Source organism: Calliopsis andreniformis, unplaced genomic scaffold (genome assembly GCF_051401765.1).
Source record: "Calliopsis andreniformis isolate RMS-2024a unplaced genomic scaffold, iyCalAndr_principal scaffold0022, whole genome shotgun sequence".
NCBI lineage: Eukaryota > Metazoa > Arthropoda > Insecta > Hymenoptera > Andrenidae > Calliopsis > Calliopsis andreniformis.
In genome coordinates, this window is record NW_027480432.1 from 3151518 (window position 1) to 3174243 (window position 22726).

General features: G+C 44.2%; 2 protein-coding genes across 2 annotated transcripts in view; one reads left to right on the forward strand and one right to left on the reverse strand.

The window, feature by feature from the left end:
* The window catches only part of Nudc (nuclear distribution C, dynein complex regulator), a 73735-nt gene extending 73183 nt beyond the window's left edge, over positions 1-552 (forward strand). The window contains exon 7 of the mRNA XM_076390465.1: positions 2-552. Coding sequence (XP_076246580.1) covers positions 2-53 — 52 coding nt within the window. The 3' untranslated portion in view covers positions 54-552. The remainder of the gene's footprint in view (position 1) is intronic.
* Positions 546-20777, reverse strand: LOC143186735 (vitamin K-dependent protein C). The gene is made up of 11 exons (XM_076390464.1): positions 20130-20777; positions 17886-18465; positions 4653-4749; positions 4427-4548; positions 4252-4353; positions 4041-4171; positions 3848-3978; positions 3589-3785; positions 3373-3507; positions 1115-1339; positions 546-962 (listed from the first exon to the last, which is right to left on the reverse strand). Exons 2-11 carry the CDS (start codon positions 18081-18083, stop codon positions 669-671), a joined length of 1632 nt encoding a protein of 543 aa, XP_076246579.1. The 5' UTR covers positions 18084-18465; positions 20130-20777; the 3' UTR covers positions 546-668.
* Between the last annotated feature and the right edge of the window lie 1949 nt (positions 20778-22726).

The window sequence follows — 22726 nt, forward strand, 5'->3', positions numbered from 1 at the left end:
GGTTCATGGAACAACACCCAGAGATGGACTTCTCCAAATGCAAGTTCAACTGAGCTGCTCCAAGGGGTCACCGCGAGGAATCCTTGCCAGAGGAATGGACCATGGAAGTACCAGCCATGCCAGGAGGATCAAAGCTCTTTCGACTCGTTAATCGCTGTGGCGTCTTGACTTCTTCTGCACCCTCTCTTTTTATACAGTTTTCGTTCTACTCAATGGCGTGTTCGAAACGCGGCACTGTGGTCGCAAGGACCCTCTGTCTCTAACAGATTTGCTTTACTATTCTCACCTCTGTGACTGATCTTTCCGCGCTGGTCGAGGACCAGGAGGCAGAGTCGAGCTGCACAAATGTATATCACCGTTTTTTCACATTACGTTCCGTGTATAATTGAATAAAGAGTTTAGAGGAAATACTGTTTCGAGGACACCGTGTAATCCCTAGAACCCTGTTATGGTAAAGCTTCTCACTGTTTGTCTACTTAATCAGCAACGTGTGATGGTAAGTTCGTATGAAAAGTGATGTATCTAGAATATAATAAACGATTGCTCGGTTAATCGAGTTGCCTTTTTATACCAAATCCTCCATGTTAGAGATGTGGTAAGTGTCTCTTAAGTAGATTTTAACACAGAGCACAGTAGTCAGACATTGAAACACAGGGATGATAGTTAATCTAAGTCATCCGATCGGCTTCCTTCATGACCCTGGTGATCCAGCGAACGTAGTTCGATATTTTCGCGTAGATTCCAAATTTTCCGCGCTTCCCACAGCCCTCGCCGAAGCTGGTGATGCCGAAGATGGTCCAAGGATGACCTGGTTTCCTGGGATCACGACAGAGGAGAGGTCCTCCGCTGTCTCCTGCACAGGAGTCCATCTTTCCACGACGATAACCAGCGCAGAACATGTTGTCTGTGATCCTGTAGTCTATGTACACGTCACGGCAGACGTCTGAGGAGACAATTGGTATCTGAAGCAGAAGAATAAAAGTCTGAGTTAAAAGGCTACTGAAAATTTAAGTTTAAAAAGTCGAGAAATAAATTAGAAATTTGTTGGAGATTTCTTAGAGATTGAGAAAATAGTAGATCAGGGGTTTGATAATTTAGAAAGTTAAGGGTTCACCTGAGCCTGATGGAGAACGTCTGTCCCGAAGTCATCGGTGACTCGCGATTTTCCCCATCCAATGATGGTGCATAGTTGATTGGTTGGCAAAGGCTGATTAGTACCAGGAAGACAAGCGATTCCTCTGGAGGAAGATGGGGACAAAGTGACTGGGAGACGCAGCATGGCTATGTCATTGTCCACAGTGTCAGCGTCGTATTCCGGATGCACTGTCACTGAGTCCACCTGCATAGAGATTTATTTTTACAAGTACTGACTAATTAGTTATGCAATTAAAAATTGTAGTCTGAGGTACACAGGTGAAGAATAATAAAACTTGAGCATACTACGATATTAAAGTACTGTTGGCGATATATTAAAATATAGGGTAGCAAAAATATGTTAACAATAGAATATTAAAAGTTAAGTAAAACATAAAAGAAAGGTAAATGGGTAGTAATGAAAGTATATTTGAAATAATGCTAAAGATATTGACGAATATAGTATGCGAGCCTATAGAATCTGTAGTATAGAGGTACTACAATAAATATGCAAAATATTTTACAATAATATTGTTAATATAGTGCACTTTAATGATAATTAAAAAAGTATTCATTTCGCTCATTCAAATAATTCTCGCTTTATGGACTCTCCAACACTGTAGCCATCTAGCGGTAGCATTGGAATTACAAAAACTAGAAAAACCCATTATTTATTAATTTATTCAAAATTCGAGTCTATAGAGCTATTCTAGAGACTCTACAATGTATTATCTAAAAGTATTAAGCGTCAGAATTGTTTATTTATCGCAAAAACAACGTTTGAAAATTATGGTCAAATCATGGACAGTGAAACGCTATAGGCATCTAGCGGTGAAACCTAGGAACTAATCCTCCCATTTGAACTGTATAGAAATGTAAATATTTATTTATATAATTACTTTACTGACAATGTAACTAACTAAAGCAATAGCAGAGAGTCCTAAATAATTATAAATAATACCTACACATCGCTGGAATAATAAATAAAGCTATAAGTTAGCAAATATTATTGCATTACTTTTTTCTGTTTAATAAACTAATTATTCATCAATTTATGTACATATATGGCAAGTCTTAAACAATCTCTGCAATATTCTATAAGATTTTGCATAAAAATGTCGCCCATTTATTGTTTATTTAATGTTTCAAAAAATGTATTTCCTAGCAGGGACCAGAACCTGATGTTAAAATCCTGACACCGCGCCGCCGTACTAGTGGCGCCATCTATTATCGACAAATTTTTTGAGTTTCTCCCCGCGCGTCCCTTGCCAACAAGCTGAGAGGGGATCCGAGCGGTCACCATCCCAAAGTGGACATCGGCTACTTAACGCGAAATAGCGCTAGTTTAGAAGCCAACTAGTTTTAAAGTTAAGTAGCCTCAGTTCGCATCCCCGACTGGAATGGATGACTGCTAGGAAAATTTTATTTATTTAATTAAGCAATAAATTTAGATTTTTTACACTTGTATGCGTTGTATAATAAATAAGAAACCCTCTAGAATTATTTAAAGTCCAGGGATTCTGTAGAAATGAGTAAATAAATAGGTTCTGTAGTAGTATGTTAATTAATTGTTTAAAGTGGTTTTTAACGATAAATAAGCGGTTTTAATGGTCAATATCGATGCAGAATAAATACTAGAGTCCCTGGAATAACATTTTAGTCGCAAATTGTGTGTAAATTAAGAAATAAATGAGTTTCTAATATTCCCGTGTATTTCATATGGGAGATTAGTTCGGGAGTTCTACCGCTAGATGGCTATAGCGTTTCGATGTCCATGAAATGGCCTATTTTTTAAAATGCTTTAAAAAGGGTTTTAATGGTAATATTCTTTTGGTTTATCAGTCAGAATCTACTTTAATATGCCTAAGCTAATGCTCTGAATCATTTAATTGGCGAAATAATGTTGAAATATATGATTTTCAGACATTGCGGTAGTTTGACCCAACTGGAATTTCACCGCTAGATGGCAGCACTTGTACTGTTTTCTAGGTTTAGCGCACTCAAATCAAAATTTAAACATAATTTACTGAAACACTGTAATTACAGACCTAATTAGAGTAAAATATTAAAATTGAGACATATATTTTAATTACTCAGACCTTATTTATGAGTTTTTTATGCAATATATGGCCGTATCACCTAAATTAAAGACTCCAAACCTCAAAATACAGAGTACCACGTAACCAAGCATTAGATTCTTAAAATTTTTAAATTTCTGTATAATGCAATAATAAATACCCTCAGTTCCAGCTCAGTACCCTCCTTCACAGTCAAATCGTGCTCCCCAATGCGAACATACAGTCGTTTTCTGATGCAATGAGCTGCAGTCAGAACCCATCTCGGAGAGATCAAAGTACCTCCACAGAAGGCTTCCTGCAATCAATTTTTCTCAATTAATATCACAAACAACTTACATAATTTTAATTCACAGTCTTCCTATACTTCAAAGCTTACACGATATCTGTTCAACACGGCAACCTGCCAAGGCCAGCTTCCACGATTTGCTGGACGTCCACCAATAATCCTCGTGAAGTAGGAAAGCCGAGAATCCTTGGTGGTTGCCACCCCACATTTCCAGGGAGGAGAAAGCTTCTCGGAGATCATGCTGTCGACGACATTTGGAGACAACTCGATATGGTCTAACACGAAGTCTGTAAATAATTAATAAACATTAGAATTGATGTATCAGAGGTATTTGAAGCAGATCACTCACTCTCGATATCTTCTTCTCGGGTCCCACTTATTTTCTTGCGGATCCATCTTTGGCAGAAGCTACCCTCCACGTAACAATAGGCACTCTCCCTTATCACGTCACGGCCACAGATTCCTGGCTTCTTACACCACCTTCAATTGTTTTTATTTTTGATAAATTTCATGTATTGCTAATTTCATTAAAAAGGTAGTACCTATGACGCTGAGTAGTGCATAGCCTAGTGCAAGGTGACCATTTACTCCATTTTCCATAATACCCCACTGCTGCGCTTATAATGTCCTTGCTTCTTCGTTCCCCTTGTCTTGGCTCTGCCTCTTTTGGCAACTGGGAACAGTGAAAGATTTTTCTCAGATTGATTAGGCTACTAATTTTTACTGTTTCTAATTACTCTACCTGTTACTTACTTGTACTATGTGGAATTTGTCCTTCCGACGATGCCCTCGTCGCTGTCGCTGCTTGCATCTTCTCCATCTAGTCTTTCTATTGTGCTTACAGGTTCTCTCTTCCTGTGTAAAATTCAATAAAGTTTATAGAGATCTTGAATGATAAATATAAGGGAGAATTAGATTCTAAACTCACCCTAAGTATCGTGGTCCCACATTTTTTCTTCACCCTACACCTTCGAACACGATTCTGTGTGCAGTGGCGGTCACACACGGACCATTCACTCCAGTTAGTGAAATACGATGATTTTGTGGCCCCTGTAGAAAAGTAGTTTCTTTAGACAGTATTTAAATAATCTCGAGGCTCTAGAAAATAAATTCTTCACTCGTAAATAATCGAAAAATTCAGAAGCAATACTTACTATTTTTTGGTAACTGTTCCACAGGAGAGCCCCTAACAAAAGCAGGTACCCAACTCGCGTTCCCGATCCCATCATCCACCAGCGTCCTATTTGCGCTCTGGAATCAGCACAGATTCTAATTAATTATTAATCACGACTCCGAAAAGAGAAGCGACGAACGTGACCTAACAAGAATTCTTCTTTTCCCTCTCCCCGTCAGTAATACCATTTTACAGCTTGTAACCGCGTATCAGCATTGCAAAATACCTTTTCCGTAATTTAACATGCCAAGTTACGACTTAGAACGCAGTACAATAAACTGGCACGCAAGGAAAGTAATTCCTTTGCAAAGCTCACGTTCGTCACGTAGGCAAATCATCATAAAAACTAGTCAAGATTAAGAGAATATGTAAATGGTGCTCCCCACAACCCTTACACCAAGTCCCCAAAAGGGTGAAAAATACTGCAAAAATTACTTAAATATAAAATCACCTCAAAGACCCCAAACCACCCTGAGGAACCTAAAATAGGAACTAAAAACCTCCAAAACTTCCCACTTGGACCACAGACCCAAGTTAATCTTAATACTCTCACACCTCGAGTCATCAACTAACAGAAATCGAAGAACTAGACGAGCCCCCATCGCAACTGATCTCTCTTCTCTCGACCAAGCTCGCTGCAAAAACGTCCCCCATAATTGCTGGCTCTTAAACACTCGCTTAACGCATATAGTTAACAGCAAAGCGTTCGCTGACAATCCTCACTCCGTCTCGCGTATCCTCCAGCATTCCCCAAGGCTGTAACGCTCACAGCACGGCACTAAACTCAATTTGCCGCCTCGTAAATGGCATCGCGAGCGACGTAATCACGCCTTGCACAATGTCATCGTGTCCACTCGCGTGGGCACCGCGAAAATTGCGCATTTCAGGGGCGCCTCCCCTTAACACCTCTGCCTGGGCCAGTCGATCGGACCCAGGCGATGGAGGAAAGTGGAACTGGCACTGTATCACACCCTCTTTGCAACAGCCCACGTCCCTCATTATGGGCCAGGCCAGACAATGGAGACGAGGGACACGCGGCTGTTACCTCATCGAGGTCGGTCTGCTTAGGAAATCTGAGACTGGACGAGCAATTGTGCGATAGTGACCGTATTATGCTGGGAGGTTCCTTAGGAATGGAGTATCTAATTTGCGTTCACGTTGGCTTTAGGTGGCGGCCTCTTTCGCTTTTGTTTCACTTGGGACGCGTAGGTACTGTTTTCCTTATTATTACACTCTGGGTGATTGCGAGGGTTTAGAGTCTTATGGAGGTGGAGCTAGAAATGGAGTCTAACTGGAGATCTGTTTCAGTCTGGAAATAGTATAATTAAGAGTAGTCAACTTATATGTGTTTTGCACTGTTTTGCATATCTGGATATCCCCTATATTCTATGAGTCTTCCAAATCTTCACTCTACAGAAGTATAAAAAGAGTATAGAAAGATAAAGAGGTAATTTACTGTTTGATATGAAACATACCTAAAAATTGATGAACTAAAAAATCGATTACCTATCAAATAAAGTACCTACACGTCATATCATTTCATCAATGCAACTTTCTTCATCTCCAAAAATCTCTACTTCTATTTATTTCCCACAATTATATTCCTAAAGATACTAGTTTGCATATACATGCAGTCTGTTCACCTAAAGAAGTATAACGACCACTTAGCCGCACTTGGCGCAAAGGAAATCGTTTCTATCTTATCACTGACCAAAACGCAGCTTTTAATCTCGAATGCAACACATCGCGTGGGGAACACTGGCGCGGAATAAAAGGAACCCAAGCGACTCGCCTTTCAGCCAATATAATTTCGAGAAGACGAGTTCCCTGACTACTGAGAAGTCGCTAATGCGATACGAATCTCTGAAACGGCGAGCTCCACGGCGCGACTCGTGTAAGTCGCGTTGAATTCGTTTAAACGAGCCACAATAATTTTGTTGTTCCCCTCGAGTTTATGATCTCGCTGGCTGCTCGCTCGCGCAGGAAACACGCGCGCCTTGAATTCATCGCGTCCACGAGTTCAGGGTTAACGATGTCCCCGTATTGCACAATTAATTTCTTTCCACGGTGTAAAAGCGAACTGGTTCTCCCTGCTGATCCCCTTTGTTACAGCGCGTTACTCAAACCCTGAATCTTTAGCACCTTTGATTTTTTATCTTACTAGAATCTTTGCAAGCTCGAGTGCCATTTAACAACACAGAAGTGGAGAAAAATCTGAGAAGTAAAAAATGTCAGTAACTCACAGAAATAGTCCCAGGTCCACGATCTCCCACACCCTTCAAATCCAATCATGTAATCCAATTAAACCCACTGCGAGCTAAGTTTCATAATCCCAGAACGCTCCTCGCTCAAAAGGGTCCCATTCTCGTTAGCCCTAATTTGTCGCTTCTTCCTCCAGCAAAGGAGGAGAAAAAGGTAAAAGAAAGCAGAAGGCCGTCTCCACAGAGAGACGAGTAGAAGACAACAGGGATCTGTATGCGTTGCGGTGGACATGGCCAAACTAGGCTGAAGCCGCGGTGCCTTGCATCTCCGCGGCAAAAACCGCGTGCCATGTAAAGGGGAAGTGATTCTGGGGGGTGAACACGGAGGGAAGCTATCGTTCTCTTGTCCGTCTTCAACAAGAAACCTGTACAGTGCGCGCTGCGAGAAAAAAAGAGGAAGTTCGCAAGAGATTGGTCGATGGCCACGTCTTGGGCAAACTTGCGCATTCGACGCGACGTACGGAGGATTCCTGAGGTCCGGGCTGCAAATGATTCACTGGCATTACGTATGCAAGTTTAATACCGTTTCGCATTCAAATGCATCCCTGAACCGGCACCCTACCAAGACACATTCCAAGAGCTGCCAGAGCTCACCTGTGCGAGTCTGCTCGCAGTTTATGCTCGTGTAACTGTGTTTAACTGCTTTCGACGTTTGTTTCGGACGATGACGTTTATTCTGTGGAAACTGTCCGCGATTTAGAGGTGCTCTGGTGCACCATGCCGTGATGAGATGAGGTTCTATGCATCCCTGGGGAATAATACTGAATAGCTATGTATGTGCGTAATGGTGGCTTGATTTAATATTGTGCGCTGGTTGTATTAGGTTCGACTATGGAGTTACTGTTTTTATAGGGCAAACTAAAAATTATGAAACTTGAAAAAATCTGGGGTCTAAATAAATTGTTATTCACTGGCATTTTTAATTTTTCCACTTTCTTCAAATTACTCACAATTCCTCTGCAAAAGACATCGACCTCCCACAGTAGTTTCCTCCTTCTCCCAAAATCCCAAAATGGAACCACTGGACTCGAAACTCCGTGACCAAGGGAGGCCCAGATCGAGTGGAGGGTCCGGTAAAAAGGTCCTCAAGCAGAAAAAACGGATTCTCGGGCGATGGAGAGGGTCGAGCAGCGAGCCAAGTCGAAGAAGATGGATAAGGTTCGGAAGCAATGACATTCGTTTCGCGGACTGACGCCCCGACTATGCCTTAGATGGTAGCGCGATCGGAGTGTCCAATGTCCGAAAATGGCCGGGGATTTCTTCGACAGTGGACTACCGTGGATTTAATACGAACTTGTTGTTCGGCCGCGGCGCGACCGATGGAACGCTCGCTATGGCGAGATCACGGTCTGATTTATGTGCTCGTGCTCCAGCGCCCGCGCGCACCGTTCGAAGGCCAAGGTCCTCGTCCACCTACTATGGTCAGGATGACGTCTCCGCGAGGCGACGTCGCGTAAATCGTCGCCTGCTAGCGCTCGTTTCGTGACAATTCCGCGAACGCTAGTTCCACTCTGCGTCTAATCAAAATTAGAGGAAGTTCCAAGAACTGGGAATTTTCGAAGCGATGAAATGTAGTATGTCCCAGGGTACCATTAAAAGTAAATTTGTTGGAAACTGGAAGTAGAAGAATCTGCACTTAATTAATTAAAATAAAATAGAAAGTACAAGTGGTAAGAATTGAAGGAGAGTAGGCGTCACTATAGACATGAGGAAAGCTGCTATAATGGTACCTGGGAGAAACCAGTAGAAAGTCCCCCAATAAGCCAAGCTCGAATCTCTAGGTAGGGCTGAAGCTAATGACGCGGTCAGTGTTCGCTGGCAGTCAGCATAAATGTCATTGGGAGCTTTTCAAACGGTCCGTGACCGTATCACTAGACCTCTACTGTTCCTGTCACGTTACGCGACATTTGTTTAACGCACGCGCGCAATTTGTATTCTTGTATCCACTCGCTGCACACTGGCCGTGACGAATTAGTGTTCAAAGAACAGTTGCGTAATAATTCTTCCCGAGTATCCTTCGTCGATCGGTCTGAATACAGAAATTTGGTTTGCAAATCGATTGATCTACTCTAGACAAATGGACGCAGCCGCGGTGACACGGTTAAGAGAGCACACGAAGGTCGTCGGACGATGTTCCGCGACGTTGCACGGATCGTTTTACGCTTATCTTGTCCGCGACGATTCGCTGGAACGGGGCTCGTCTTGCTATGCTTGTACCTTCTTTGAAGCCTTCGAGCATTTTGCTGAAGAACGCGAGGTACCCACGATGCAGTCGGGACTGTCTGTCCATGGCGCGGTCTGTCCACTGATAGGCGTATTCTACTTCGGAGCGAGGCAGCTGGCGGAGAGGCTGCGATTAGTACTTGAAGGAGAAGTGAAGTTATGGGAAATACTCAAGAGGGTATTATCTTCCTTGGAGTGCACTTATTTTCACTCCTAGAATTTTTAACATATTTTACTTCCTGGATTACCTAACAGCTACTGTGCGCCTTCAATTCGATTCGCGGCTGAGAAACGATCGCCCTAAAGCGTCGCGTCGCTCCTCATTCCCCGTGATCCCTACTCAGAGGACGCTTAAACGTGTCACACGTCGGAAGAACGTCGGTGAACCAGACTCCCACGGAATTTATTGCAAACAACGCGGTAGCGCAACGGTTGCCTGTTTATCCCGTTCCCTGCAACTTTCACGATGCACCTCTGTCTCTCTTCCTCTTGCAAAATCTTAACGCCGTGATGAGATCATCGCGTGATTTACTGTCTCCCTTGTCCAATGAGGAGCACAACACAACTGTCCGCCCACTTCGTCGGAATCTCATGGAAGCTCTCCTGTCCACGACTCGAATTTGCGAAACCGATCAGGTCAATGAGGAAATACAATTTTATTCACTACCTTCTGGTTGGTGATAGAAACTCTAATTAATAGAATATTTGTAGAATTAGGTATCGCAAGAACACTGTAAATGAGAATTAGGTCTTATGTCGTACATTATTCGTTCTAATTCTGGATACGCTTGGCCAACAGTTCAGTTGAGGTATAAAATCGATGCAATCGAGACTGACGTTGAATTGCAATGGAAGCTTGTTTGGTTCTCGTCAAAGGAACCCTGTGGGTAAAAATAGGTACATTTCTTGGGAGGTTCGCTCAATGCATTTGTTTCCCTGTCGTTAGTTATTCCACCCTCTGTTACCAATTTACCCGAGGTTCCCTGAGGAGTCGACTCTGGGAATCTGAATTTTTTTAGAAGCTTGTTTAGAGAATAGAAACCTACCAAAGTGAAGATTTTCCATGATCCTCAAAAATAGAGATTCGTAGGAATCTTTCCCACACGACTATAAAAAGAATATTCAGACTATTCTTAGAACACCTTGATAATTGACGGTCCCAGATGTTTAATTAATTAATCTACCTTTTCCTGTATCTTTTCTGATCCAATATCGTCTGAAAGCCATTTCACCATCGACACAGGCTCCAGGAGGCGCTATTTCCGGCCAGGGTATTAACGAGCCTTAATTCGCAGGATTAGTTCGAGCCGTGCTGGCTCGAACCGTGAAACCGTAAAGCTAGTCATTTCGAACGCTCGAGCAGCAGTCACCTGCCCCCTGCTTTTTCAACAACGCGCGTTAAACAACCCTGCTTCTCCTTTTTCCCAGGCCGCTACACACGGAGTTTACGGCCCCAGAGTTATTTCCGGATCGGCGTCTTCATCGTTCGTGCCCAGCTCCTCGCATCGCGCGTCGCTCTTCATTAAACCGCGTTTGGCTTTGTCGAACGACTCGACGTTGCGAAAGATGAGCTCGCGATACTTGTGCCGCGAAACAGAAGAATACTAAAATATCTGCTGGAGCGTTTGCATCGTCGAGGAGCATTAAAGTCACCGTCGACTGTTTGCAAGTGTTGCTAATATCTTGTGTAATCGCCTTTGTCGAGAGCTATCGAGAGAATTTTTCGACTTCTTTTTTGCTTTTGACAGACGCAATGAATTCGATGGCTCAGGAAAAAAAAGAGAAATAAAAACAGTTGTCAGAAATGTCTTTATCTGAGGACTAATTAAGTTTGCTGGTAATGAGTCTGTCGACAATCGTTCGACTATCCTCGGGAAAGTTAATTGAATTGATGTTCTACAGAAATCATGGAATATTGGATCTGATTGCGGGATTATCGCTCGCTTCGGTGCAGATTGACTCTGACCTCTGACCTCGGAGAAGTTAAGGTTCCATTTTGGAGACTCGACGCGGTCGAATTGTTGTGGATTAGATATTACCGTATTGGAGATACTCAAAGGTCATGGACAGAGTTATTCACATGCAATAAACTCAGAGGTGACTCACTGTTTTTTTCACTAACGCGTGCCGTTTCGCAGGATGACTCCCATTTTCGAGATAGGTACACTAATTAAGAGAAAAGGAACTTGTTCTGTTGCTGGCATTGAGCAAAGCCATTTTTTGCTTCTGTGATCAAAGAACGGGTTTAATTAATGGAAAGGGAGAAGTACAATTAGTAACAAAGAATTTATAGTGAGTAACAGAAGTAATGAGTGTTGACACTGACTCAAGAATTATTCAGAGCGTAAATTGCTCATAAAAACTACTACATTTAGCTTTCATTTGTCTCATTGTTCTACTTTTTCTAAATTCCTCTAGCTTTAAAAAAGTAAAATATTTTTAAAATTCAGACCTGTGAATTTATAATAGAAATTTCGTTTTGAACAAGCTCGCAACTTGCTGCATATTTCTCTCGCCAGTGTTTAAAGGTGAACACGTTCCCTGTCAAATCGTTCTCCATTTCACGAAGCATCGTAGCTCCTACAGAACGTTTACGTTCAGAGATCTATCCGCAACAGAGGTTGCACAAGCCACTCGTTCGTCGTCCATTCAGCAGCTGTCTGCCCGTTGTCTGTTCGTAAATTTTACGTTTCACTCGTATCTCGTGAGCCACGTACGCTTTATCGTGCTTTCCCAGTCTTGATGGTCGTCTGTCCGTTGTCTGAATTTACATTGTATCACGTGGAAACGCTGACTCAAAGTTAGTAGCTTTTACTACTGGTCGTATCCTACCTACATCTCTCGCAAGATCAATTGACGCAGTTTCTCAAAGCGCTAAGAAATTTATGGTCACCCAGAACCTGCCTTGGAGAACTCTGATTAAATATTCTAAATCAAAATTAGATGCTTTGGAGAGCAGAATGTGGACTTAGTTAATTTTCTAGATTAAACATGAACCAAATATACTGGAAAATGAAATTTAATTGCCTCTTAATTAACGCACCTGTTTCTCCATCGAATCTGATTTACTCGACGCTAGATTCGAGTTTTATCTAAAGTTCCTATCGCACTTTCGATATTCAGAGTGATCGAGCGAAGTTTCTGTGACATTTGGACCAAAGACACTTATATGTCACCAGCAAGGCATTCGAAGATAAGACCAGTAGCTGGCCACAGATAAAGCTGCAAGTTTCGCCGTTTAATTAATTTGTTGGTGGTCACTTCCAAGCCCAGTCTGTAAAAACCTAGATGCATACGGGCGATCGTGTCTCCGTTCGAACCCCAAGCGACCGTCATTTTTTCCCTGGGAACTTGCAAAACGAGTGATAGTGGGAGTAGATAAGAGGGAGCAGCATTAGGAGCTAATGAGATCGATAATTCAATGTTGCGGTTGCAGCTTCGAAAAGACGGTCTCGGGCCCGACCGAGCATGCCAGAGTTGCTCTGTTTGGCAAACACGCCATCCGATTCGCGGGAATCGTTAAATCGGCCGTGCACGGAACGAGTTGTATTTAATACACAATATTAATGGGGGCAGTTCTTTGTACGCGAGCAAGTTGCACTGGAATAACTCGTTCCCATGGGTTCCCACTCCTTGCTGGAGGATTGCTGAACCCTATAGCAGGAATACAATATCACTTCCTTTGATAAAAACAGTTCATTGTTTCAAATTAAAAGCTACGATTAAATACAAGTACTTCTACTATTGGTGAATCTTGAAACCTTGATAGTTGAAAAAAATTGAGGTGACCAATAAAATCGAAATTCGCAGCTCATCTGTGGCTCCCTTACAGTCTTATTTTCTTATTTTTTAATAGAATACAGTAAGTAAAAATTCTCTGTAAATATTGAACCCCGTCTGAGACTCTCTGACTATCCTCGTTTCGTCAGAATCGCTTCTGCACCCAACCCCTCCGATTCCCATCAGAAAATTAGCATTCAGGCGTCCACTGCCCGCAACAAATCAGCCTTTCCGTGTCACACTCGAGCGGTACAGTTGGAATCGTTAACCGAGTAACAGACGCGACCAGGAATCTGTCCCTTCAGCCTCAGAATTCTAATCGTTCGATCTCCTTGACCCTTTCTCCGCGTAGGAGACAATGGAACGACGTTCACGGCGAATACCAAAAAGAAGCACAAGGGAGAGTTGTCAGAGGCGGAGGGGGTGGGAGCGTTCCAGCGATTCACGAGCTGCAAGAGACAAACGGGATCGCAGGACGCGTCCCAGAAGAACTGCACGGCGATTCTCTTCGTCCTGATCGTCCTCCCTCTTCCTTTCTTTCCCGTTGTGACGACAACTTTTTGCCTGGCCGCGAGGTTAACATACTTCCTGCCCCGCGACGGGCTGAAATTCCACGCGATAGTCGTCACGGCGCGCAGTAAGAAGCTAATCGAGATGGTTCGAGCGGTCCCGCGGGAGGAGGAATCTCCACGGGGTGCCAAAGGAACGCTCTGCCTTTCCCGGCTCCGCTGGGGACGATGAAAATCGAGCGATACTGTCCCTGGTGAATATATTTTTAACCCTTCTATAGAGAAGAGTCGCTTGAAATCATAAGAAGTTGTTCGAAATTCCTTGAACACCTTCGAAGATTGCAATTACTGATTTTTATCTCCCTTTGACAACTTAGAACGTCTCGTGCCTAGCGTATCCCCAGCCATCAAATCCATATTAAACAAATTTTCCCCCCAATCTCCTCTAAATACCTCTCCCCTAATTACAAGGATCATTATACCAGCCGTATAAAGCCGTTCCCTCAATAAAGCCCTCAACCCCCACGACCTCGCTACAAAGGAGGGCTCCATCATTAAGCGTACACCAAAGTATAAACCAAAACGAGGATCGGCATGAATATTAATCTTGAAAAGCAAAAGGATCTGCGAGGCACGTCGTGCAGTCGACTTACACGTTTACATTGTCTCGACGTGACCCCGTCCACTCGGCTGAATAGCGGTAAATTATTCCAGCGATCTCGACGCGCTAATAGAATAACACGGAGAGGAAGAGAGAGTCGAGGATCTCGACGGATCCCGCGACAGGAAGTTTCACCGCGGGGTGTCCAAGGGACGCGACCACGGGGTCAGACGCCATTTTTACGCGGCTGGGAAGTCACCGACGGATGATCGACACGTCGTCTTTCTTTCGTCGCCGATCGTCTAAGGGGGAAACTATTAATTAGAGAACAAGTTCGATCGTTTGTTAGAGCCGCGGGAAGCGAAACAGGAAGTTGGCCACCAGGCATTCGCTGCACTCGCTTGGCGAGAGAATGGGACGAGATCGACGATGTCAACGCGTCTTTTTGTCAACACTAGTCGATTCTGTCCCATAGAGTACCGTTAACGATCGAGACGGGGTTATTAATCGAGGAAGAATAGAGATGGTAGGTGTTAGGTCAGGTTTTTCTTCATGGATTCTAGGTATCGCCATGGGAGACTGCAGTTTTAGTTAGGATCGCAGCTAGAGAATGGGAATGTCATCATTTCTCAGAGGAGTTTTAACTTTTTTAGGTATCTACCAACATTTTCAGGTACCTGTCAATATTTTCAGGCACATGTTAACATTTTCAGGTACCTGCTAATATCTTTAGGTGTCTGTTAATATTTTAAGGCACCTGTCAATATTTTTAAGTACCTGATAATATTTTCAGGTGGCTACAAATATTTTCAGGTACTAACATAACTGTCCTCCAAATATTTCAGATTCACGTCCTGTACATCCTGTCCTTTAACAGTTCCTCACGAATGTATCATCCCAACAATAAACGTAGTAGCGCCAGGACTTCCTCGTGCATTTCCCGTCGGTCCACCATCTGTTCACTATCTCAGTACATAAATTGGCCTGTTAGTCCCGATAAGGGAGAAACTCAAATAAATGCTTATCCTTTATCTGATACACTGGACCCTCCGTGACCCGCCCTTTTCCGTTGGTAAGGGGATTTCCGACAGGCAATATCGAGTTTACTACCCGGCGAGAGGTTCGTCCAGCTGTGAATCTGGTGCGTTTGATAACCAGGAGAAGTGACTTCGCGGATTTACGATTCGAGGGGGAACCCGATGCGTTCCATGCACGAAAACGTATCGCAATCGAGACGGGAACGACCACGATCCTAAATATAAACGGTCGAGCGGTGCATGCCGTTCGCGGAAAGACGCGTTATCGGGATCATCGGTGGTGGCAGGCTACGAAAAAGTTCGGTGTAAGTGTCGAGCTCGAATGCTCGTCTTTGATGTCCCCGGGACCGTGGGTGGTAACCTGAGAGCCGCAGCTGCGTGCTCCGAAGCTGAATTTTAATATTCCTCGGTGTTATTTAAGTGGAATCTTTTTCGGAGTCATCGGAGACCACTGCAGCAGATGGTATGAGAATGAATGGCAATCGGAATGTTGCTAATGTGAATGTCTGAATGAAGGTTTGTGTGGGAACGCGTTTATAGCCTTGAAGATCGCTGGTGGAATACTATTACACAAGTTTGGAACGAATTGGACATTTTTGTTTCGAATACGATACGATTTTTGGCCAAAATGGGGTGAACAGCCTCAGCTTCCTTGAGTGGATTCAGAAACTGAGTAAGGATAATTTTTTCGACGTGAGGTTTTGATTTTATTCGTGAAGATCGCTCATAGAATATCTCTACACGGTGGTAAGGGAAATTGAAACCTTTTTCTGCGAATGTGAAGGAATTTTTGGCCAAAATAGCCACTTTCTGAGAATTCTGTGGTATAATAGGTATTCTACGTAAACTAGATGCAGTAGTGATTCTCACACTCGATACACGCTTCCGAGTATACCCTCGAAGCGATAATTTGCTCCAATATTATTACAGTTCGAAAGGATCCGTTATTTCAGACGATTTCACACACGTCAGAAGGGCGGGACCTTGAAAAAACGCGATCACGGGAATTGGAGGATAGCCACTGAATGAAATTATAGTAATTACGACGGCATCTTAGCCAAAGCAGCGTTTCTCCGCCTCGTTCCAACGATTGCGTTAGTGTAGCTAGTTTCGTGCTGACACAATGCTTTATCGTCCGCCTCAGTCTACCCTCAGGCTTTCCGTGATCCTCAAACTACCGAGTGAACACCATTCGACCAATTTCCCTCCGATGAATCGACGCAAATGGCCTGGCATTTGCGGAAGGAACATTGTTTCGCCAATGCTGGTAAAGGATCGTTCCTTCCATGGAACTGGATACTTAATTCCCCTCCAGGAATTCCATTTATGACCTGATATATCCTACAAATATTGTATTACAGAATCGCAAATAAAGAAAACGAATTAAAAAGATCTTCCTGCCCAGCAGCCTTTGAAATTAAAAAATTTTTATACAGGACCAAGCACGTGGAGTTTTTCCGCATACTAAAGTCCCTTGTCATCGATCAGGCCACGATTTCACGCCCTTCCCTCGGCGAATGAAATGACAGGCGAGGCGAGCATAAAAAGGGCGTCAGGCATTGCCCGAAAGCGCGTTTTTAATTTTTCATTAGGAGGGGCGCATCGCGCGTGTCGTGCATTTGTTCGTCGAATTCGAACGACGTGTGCGAACTGCGCGTTTCTCAGACGCACCATTCTTCTCGAAACGAGCGGAATCCCGATTAATCGAGCCCGTACACGATAAATATCGAAATTACGGCGCATTAGGCGCACCGTAATATCCTGTCTTGTCCTACTGAACGATTTTACGATCGTCCAGATCGATTTGAAGCGATCCTCGGCCGACGCGACGCTAGGGCCAATAATATTGCAGCGGCAAACGCGAAAGCCGCTGAAGCGGTGAAAAGAATTGTCGATCTTGGCGCGGTGAGGCAGGACGAAATTCTCTTTCATTTAACGACGTCTGGGATCGCTCTTAATCTGAGCGAAAAGCGAGATACGTCGGGTATCTTGCCTTTAATTAACCAGATTAATAAGCCCGTCCGATAGGCTATCTCGTTACCCAGATTCGCAACCTTTTTTCCCCTCGTTTCGCGCCGAGTTTATTAATATTTTACGTCAGCGTGTTGCTCAATTGCTCGTAGACGATATGGAAATGGTATTTCGGGTCAAATTTCCTCGTTGAAAGTGAAACTAATGGGTCGAGATGGGGGTAAACGATAAGTGGATGCTTCGATTACCAAGGTACCTTTTTGATGCATTCTTAAGTGCTTCTAGGTTAAAATGCGCTCAAAAAGGGGGAAGAATTTAGAAAGTGCTTTGTCCTGAATACTATGGATGTCTGAATGGCGATGGACTTTGCTGAGATAGAAACTTAATTGAGATTCTGAGAGAATCGAGAAGGATTGAGAGAAAATACTCGCTTCAAGTATCGAATTCTCCGGCCTGGACTGAAGAAGTAGCTATTCTACTAATTCCAAAAGAAATAGACTCAGCCTTCAGTACCCATTAAGATGATTGAAAATTTACAATACTTTTTTACATGTAACCATATTTATAGTCAGCGAAAAGACTACAATTCAATATTTTTCCAAACAGAAGACAAAACAGTGCATTATCCAAAGCTCCACCTAAATCGTTGGCTACCCCATAAATCTAGCACCCTTGTCTCTCAAAACCGAATCTTCTCCAAGATTATCAACCCCCTCTAAAGACCACCAACATGTCCCCTCCCCTGCAAGGACCTCCAACCCATTAAACTCCTCCTGCCACTTAATTACCATCTCAAAAAGGAAGCTAAAGTATCTAGAAAAGGGTACTCACCGAGGTGTCGTCGCAGAGCGCGGTCCCAATGGCAAGTAGTAGGACGAGGATGGCGAGGACCTTGCCAGTCCACGGCAGTCGGCTGCTCATGCCCGCTGAATCTCGGCCTGCCAGTGGGGGCAGCGAGCGCAGACAGTTCGACGACGTCGAGGACGTGCTCGACGACGAAGAGGGCCGGTGCTCCTGTCGCGGACGCATCGCTTCATGATCGCGACGTGCCGCGTGCTCGTCCCTTCGCGTAGCCCCGTCGACGCGCAGCAGCTTCGTTTTCTCGTTTCCTCTCGCCTCCTGCACCGTGTCTGCTCCTCTCCCCCCTCGTCGCGAGGAGGCGTGCGCGTGATCCTACGTGCGTGAACCCGCGAGCGCGTACGCACACCGCGCGAGTCTATAAATACAGCCGCGACTCCACGCGAAGAATTTCAAACAACCGCGCCACATAAAACACCACGAGTGGAGGAACTCGGCCTCGAGGAGGGGCTAAAGTCGCTTCCCCCGATGACGATCGTCGCCCATCATCCACGAGGGAGCCTCAAGACCACTCGACTTCGGCTGCAGCATCCACCGTTTCGTCTGTGCCCAGCTGGAACCATCGATCAGAGGACGAAGCTTGTTATTAACGTTTTTCCGGATGCTCCTCCGATGGAATTCGTTTTCGCCGACTAATTACGTGGGACGTGGTGTAATCAGGCACTGGAGGGCTGCTTGATGAACGTGTATTGATGAGCTCGCGAGGAAAGTCGCTGTTTCGGCTCTGGGACTTCAATGTGGAAAGGGAACGCGAACTGTGTTTATGAAAAGGATGAATGTTTTGTAAAATGGATTGTGGAGCTACCGTTGGGTTTGATTGGCTGTGGTAATTAAGAGGAAGTAGCTTCTCCTGTTTCTTGCTCGGCAATTGTTCACATGTGGCGGCTCGTGGCCATTGATAGCCTTGATAAGCAATCAGATACGAGATCTCCGCTAATTGTGCCAACGAGCTGTTGGGTCTTCGTTGTTATAGATTGTTAGCGATGGGGAGCAATACTTCCGTGAACGATTGGCTTCTGTATTCTCTCATTAAGAACTTGCTACTGTGTTTACTATAACTTGACGTTATTTATTACTCACACACACTGTGGTGCCATTAACAGCAAATTGATCTCAAAAATAGGTACTCTTCACTACATATTAGTTCAGGAGTCTCAGACAGATAGTGTGAAGAATATTTTGCGGAAATTCTTCAGCTCGAACTTCAAATATCGAACGCGTTCGCGAAAGTGCGCTCTGTTTACAGACTCTAATCGCCTTATCGACTCACCCGGATGCAAGATCAGCCGACACGGATTGCATTCGTGAACTTTAACGACCGTAGAGGCAATCGATAAGCCATCAAGCCGATGAATCGGGCGGAAGTAGTCGGGTGTGTAGGATTACAGTAGGAGGATCGCGCGTGAAAGAGCGAGCGTGTGGGATACAGGTGGCGGGGCCACGTTCCCCAGGCAAAAAGGCACCAGGATATTACACGAGCCTCCACGCAAAGCAGCCGACGAAGTATACGTTACGTTGCCGATTCTTTATGTAACACCGCGGAAAGTGGATACGATTCACGGCTAGCGTGTCTCTCCTGTTTCATCGAGTATAGGAGAATCGGGGTCTGGTAGCGAGAATTCCCATACAGTTCGATTTCTTCGATTATGGTCGATCACTGGAAAGCTATTACATATTTTCCCTGAAGAGGTAATATCGTGAGTGATGTTTACCATGTGTATTGGATTCATTATCTGTCTGGATTGATCTTATCTTTAGATTCTAAGTTCCTTATCTACTACTTTGCACATATCTCTTCTGGTTTACCATAGAGTGTGTAAGTATTCTGTTCATTTAGAGACTGTCTTTCACTATCTTCTTATACCTCTTCTGTACCCTTTCGTTTTTCGTTTTTTAAGTGTATTCCTCGTGTTCTTCCCTGACCCTCTTTGTACTACCTGTCTCACACCCTCATTGTTCTGTCATACAAAGTGCTTCTCATTCCCCCTTGACTTTAACGATGAGAGCTCCCCAAATAATATGCTCATTTTTTAGTGACTCTTTATGCATACCCATATCAAAGAAATATTGATAATTAGGGAAGCTCTATGTAATTTACCTCTGAAAATTTTTTAATCTTCCAAAAAATAAAGAACAATTTCAATTCTAACAGTAATTTACTCGAATTACATTTTCCCAAACTTATTCTACGTGAATTATATAAAAATCTATACTTACCTCAAATGCCGTGTAATTCCTTCAGCATTCCGACAGAATAAATAATTCTTGAGTTTGCTCCGACGCGCAGACACGATCGATCAAGGTTGCCGAGTCAAAACAAAATTCCTCCCCGTCACTTTTCCCAAGTTTCCATTGCCTTCAGACTCCGAGGAATTTGTTACTCAAAATACAGAGTGTACAGGAATTAGTAGAAGGTGGTACCATAGGGTAGTCAAGGACCCTCCCTTCGCCTAGCGTCTGGGAGACCTCAAGGAAATTAGAGGCGACAGGGGACCATGGAACTCAGCGTTCTCCAGTGAAATTGTTCAAGTTGAAGTACAGCTAGCCAGCGGCGTGCCAACGACCGATATTTTTAGGCCTCCCTGCCTCCACCATCTGTCTTCGAGTTTGGGTTTCCTGGTCGTTTTAGACACGAGACGCGCCGTCTCGACAGCGTTCGTTCCTGCCCCTGACGGTGTCGACGGATCGGTACATATTACTACAGACACTTCACGCCTTCAACTTGCACTCAATAATTCTCTTGAACCTCCGCGAAAGAAGATCGATCAAAAAATCGAGTTCTCTGATATTCAAAAATCACTTATTTTCATTCGAATCACACTCTTTTCTAAATTCATTCTAATCACTTATCACAGTCGATGAGAGAATTCAATTTATCTAGTCCCTTTTATTTCAACGTAGTCCATTTCACAGAGCAATTTCTCGTAGAAGGTTCCAAGAATGTCTGCACAGTGTCTAATCGATGAAAGCCTAGATTAATTAATGACCAGGAAATCCGGCTTGAGCAGCGAGCAGAGCTGACAACGACCCTCCTGCCGGAGCTTCTTGAGCACACGCACGTGGCTCCAAGCCGACTGACGAGATACACGCGCGAGGAAGTATCAACGGAGGCTGAGAGGAGTGGCTACCAAGCCAAGCGGAAGTGGAGGGTGATTCTACGGGAGTCGCGGTAGTGGGGTGGTCTTCGATAGGGGATACTGTCTTTCGCGGCTGGGGGTAATTCGTGCCCCAAGAAGGACTTTCATCGAACTTTGCCTTTACCTCTAATAAGGACAATTGTAAGCCGCTGTTCAGGACCCGATGACGAAAGAGTAAATTGGTTTTCCCTATGGCTAAGAGATCTGTCATTACTGCTAACGTTTTAGGAGTGTCTAACAGTGCAAGCTCCAAAGGCCATGTCATTATGCGTATTTTAATGACATTCTTACTTATGACTTCGAGGATATAGGTCACTCGTGACATATCTTATGAAACGACAATAAGAGGTACGCTGACGAAAGTGGAAGTGTCGTGACGTTGAATCTAGAAATAGCGTAGATGATTCGATGACGTGTCGCTGTTAAACTCGGTAAACTGTGTGTCGTAAAAGTACTCTGTGTTATCGATAAAACAAACCGACGCTTATAATTGGACATTAATACAGAATTTGTTATCGCCGAAAAGGAGAGATGAAGAAATTGCAGCGAGGAGATTACTGTCGAACGATGACATTGAAATCGAAAGATGCCAGATTTTTCCTTACATCAATTTTGCTCAACGAGATAATCCTTAACGCAATTCCATTCTTCCAACGAGGAAAGGTTGGGGGAGGATCGTTCAGAGGATTCACTTAATGACACATTCTGCTCCCTAACGGAGTCTCTCTGCGGTCTGGCCACGCCTCGCCCTCCAAGAAGATTACACGAAATTACCTGATTTCTCAGGAAAAAAACTTCAAGGGCGGCTCTTGAAGGCCGCGACTCTTAGAATAGGAAGAACTGCTTTCCCTCCCTTGTATCACTGATACAAAAAAGCCAAACTCTAAATGAAAAATTCTACCCTTCACAGTGGCCTCTAAAATACAGAAAATAAATACCCCTTTAGAGTCTCACGTTATGAATCCCTCAGCCTCGATTCTTCAAGGACACCCCGTATATCAGAAAGAACTATGACCGAAGGTTCTTATAGTTTCATTTAAACAGCACCATCCAGGGATCCCATGGTTTCGGAATGAATTCCCACGCGTGCAGCCGCGAGACGAGACAGACGCGTCCCGATCGTAGTCCCGTGTCCTTTTAAGTTAAAGGGACGACAGCAAGGCGAATGCCGCAGGAACCTGAGGGACGTCGAGCATAAATCAACGTCCGCTCTCGCGAGAGCAACAAGGAGAGATAGAAAAAGAGAGGCACGGCAAAGAGACGCGAGCCGCGGGCAGGACTGGCCGTGGCTCTCCCAGCTACTTATGCTAATGCCGGCAAATCAATTTATTTATATTTATTTATAGCATTCAAATGTTTCCTCGGTACACGGCTGCGCCTCGTTCCGGTCTCGGACCACCCGGAACAGCGAATCGATTCCGCTGTGGGCTGAGAGATCCATGGGACCTTGTAATAAGTCTCGTTGAAGTCGGTGCGACGGCCGATTCGAAGCTTGGCGCGTTTGAAATTTGAATTGGCGCAGGACTGCCGCGCAGCGCGCCCTCTGGCGGGAAATTTCCTTTTTCGAAAAGTGAGGACGCGTGAGGGGAGCTTTTTGTTCTGGAGCTAAGATAAATTCGAAATTTGAGAGTATATATTTGTTGAAAAGTGGTATTTTGAGTTGTCCTCGCTTTCGAA

Coding starts and splice junctions, on each gene's coding strand:
- LOC143186735 (XM_076390464.1), bottom strand. CDS start 18,083: ATGCGTCCGCGACAGGAGCACCGGCCCTCTTCGTCGTCGAGCACGTCC. Junction 4,750..17,885: donor CGCTCTGCGACGACACCTCG/GTGAGTACCCTT, acceptor TGCTGATTCCAG/AGCGCAAATAGGACGCTGGT. Junction 4,549..4,652: donor GGAACAGTTACCAAAAAATA/GTAAGTATTGCT, acceptor ACTTTTCTACAG/GGGCCACAAAATCATCGTAT.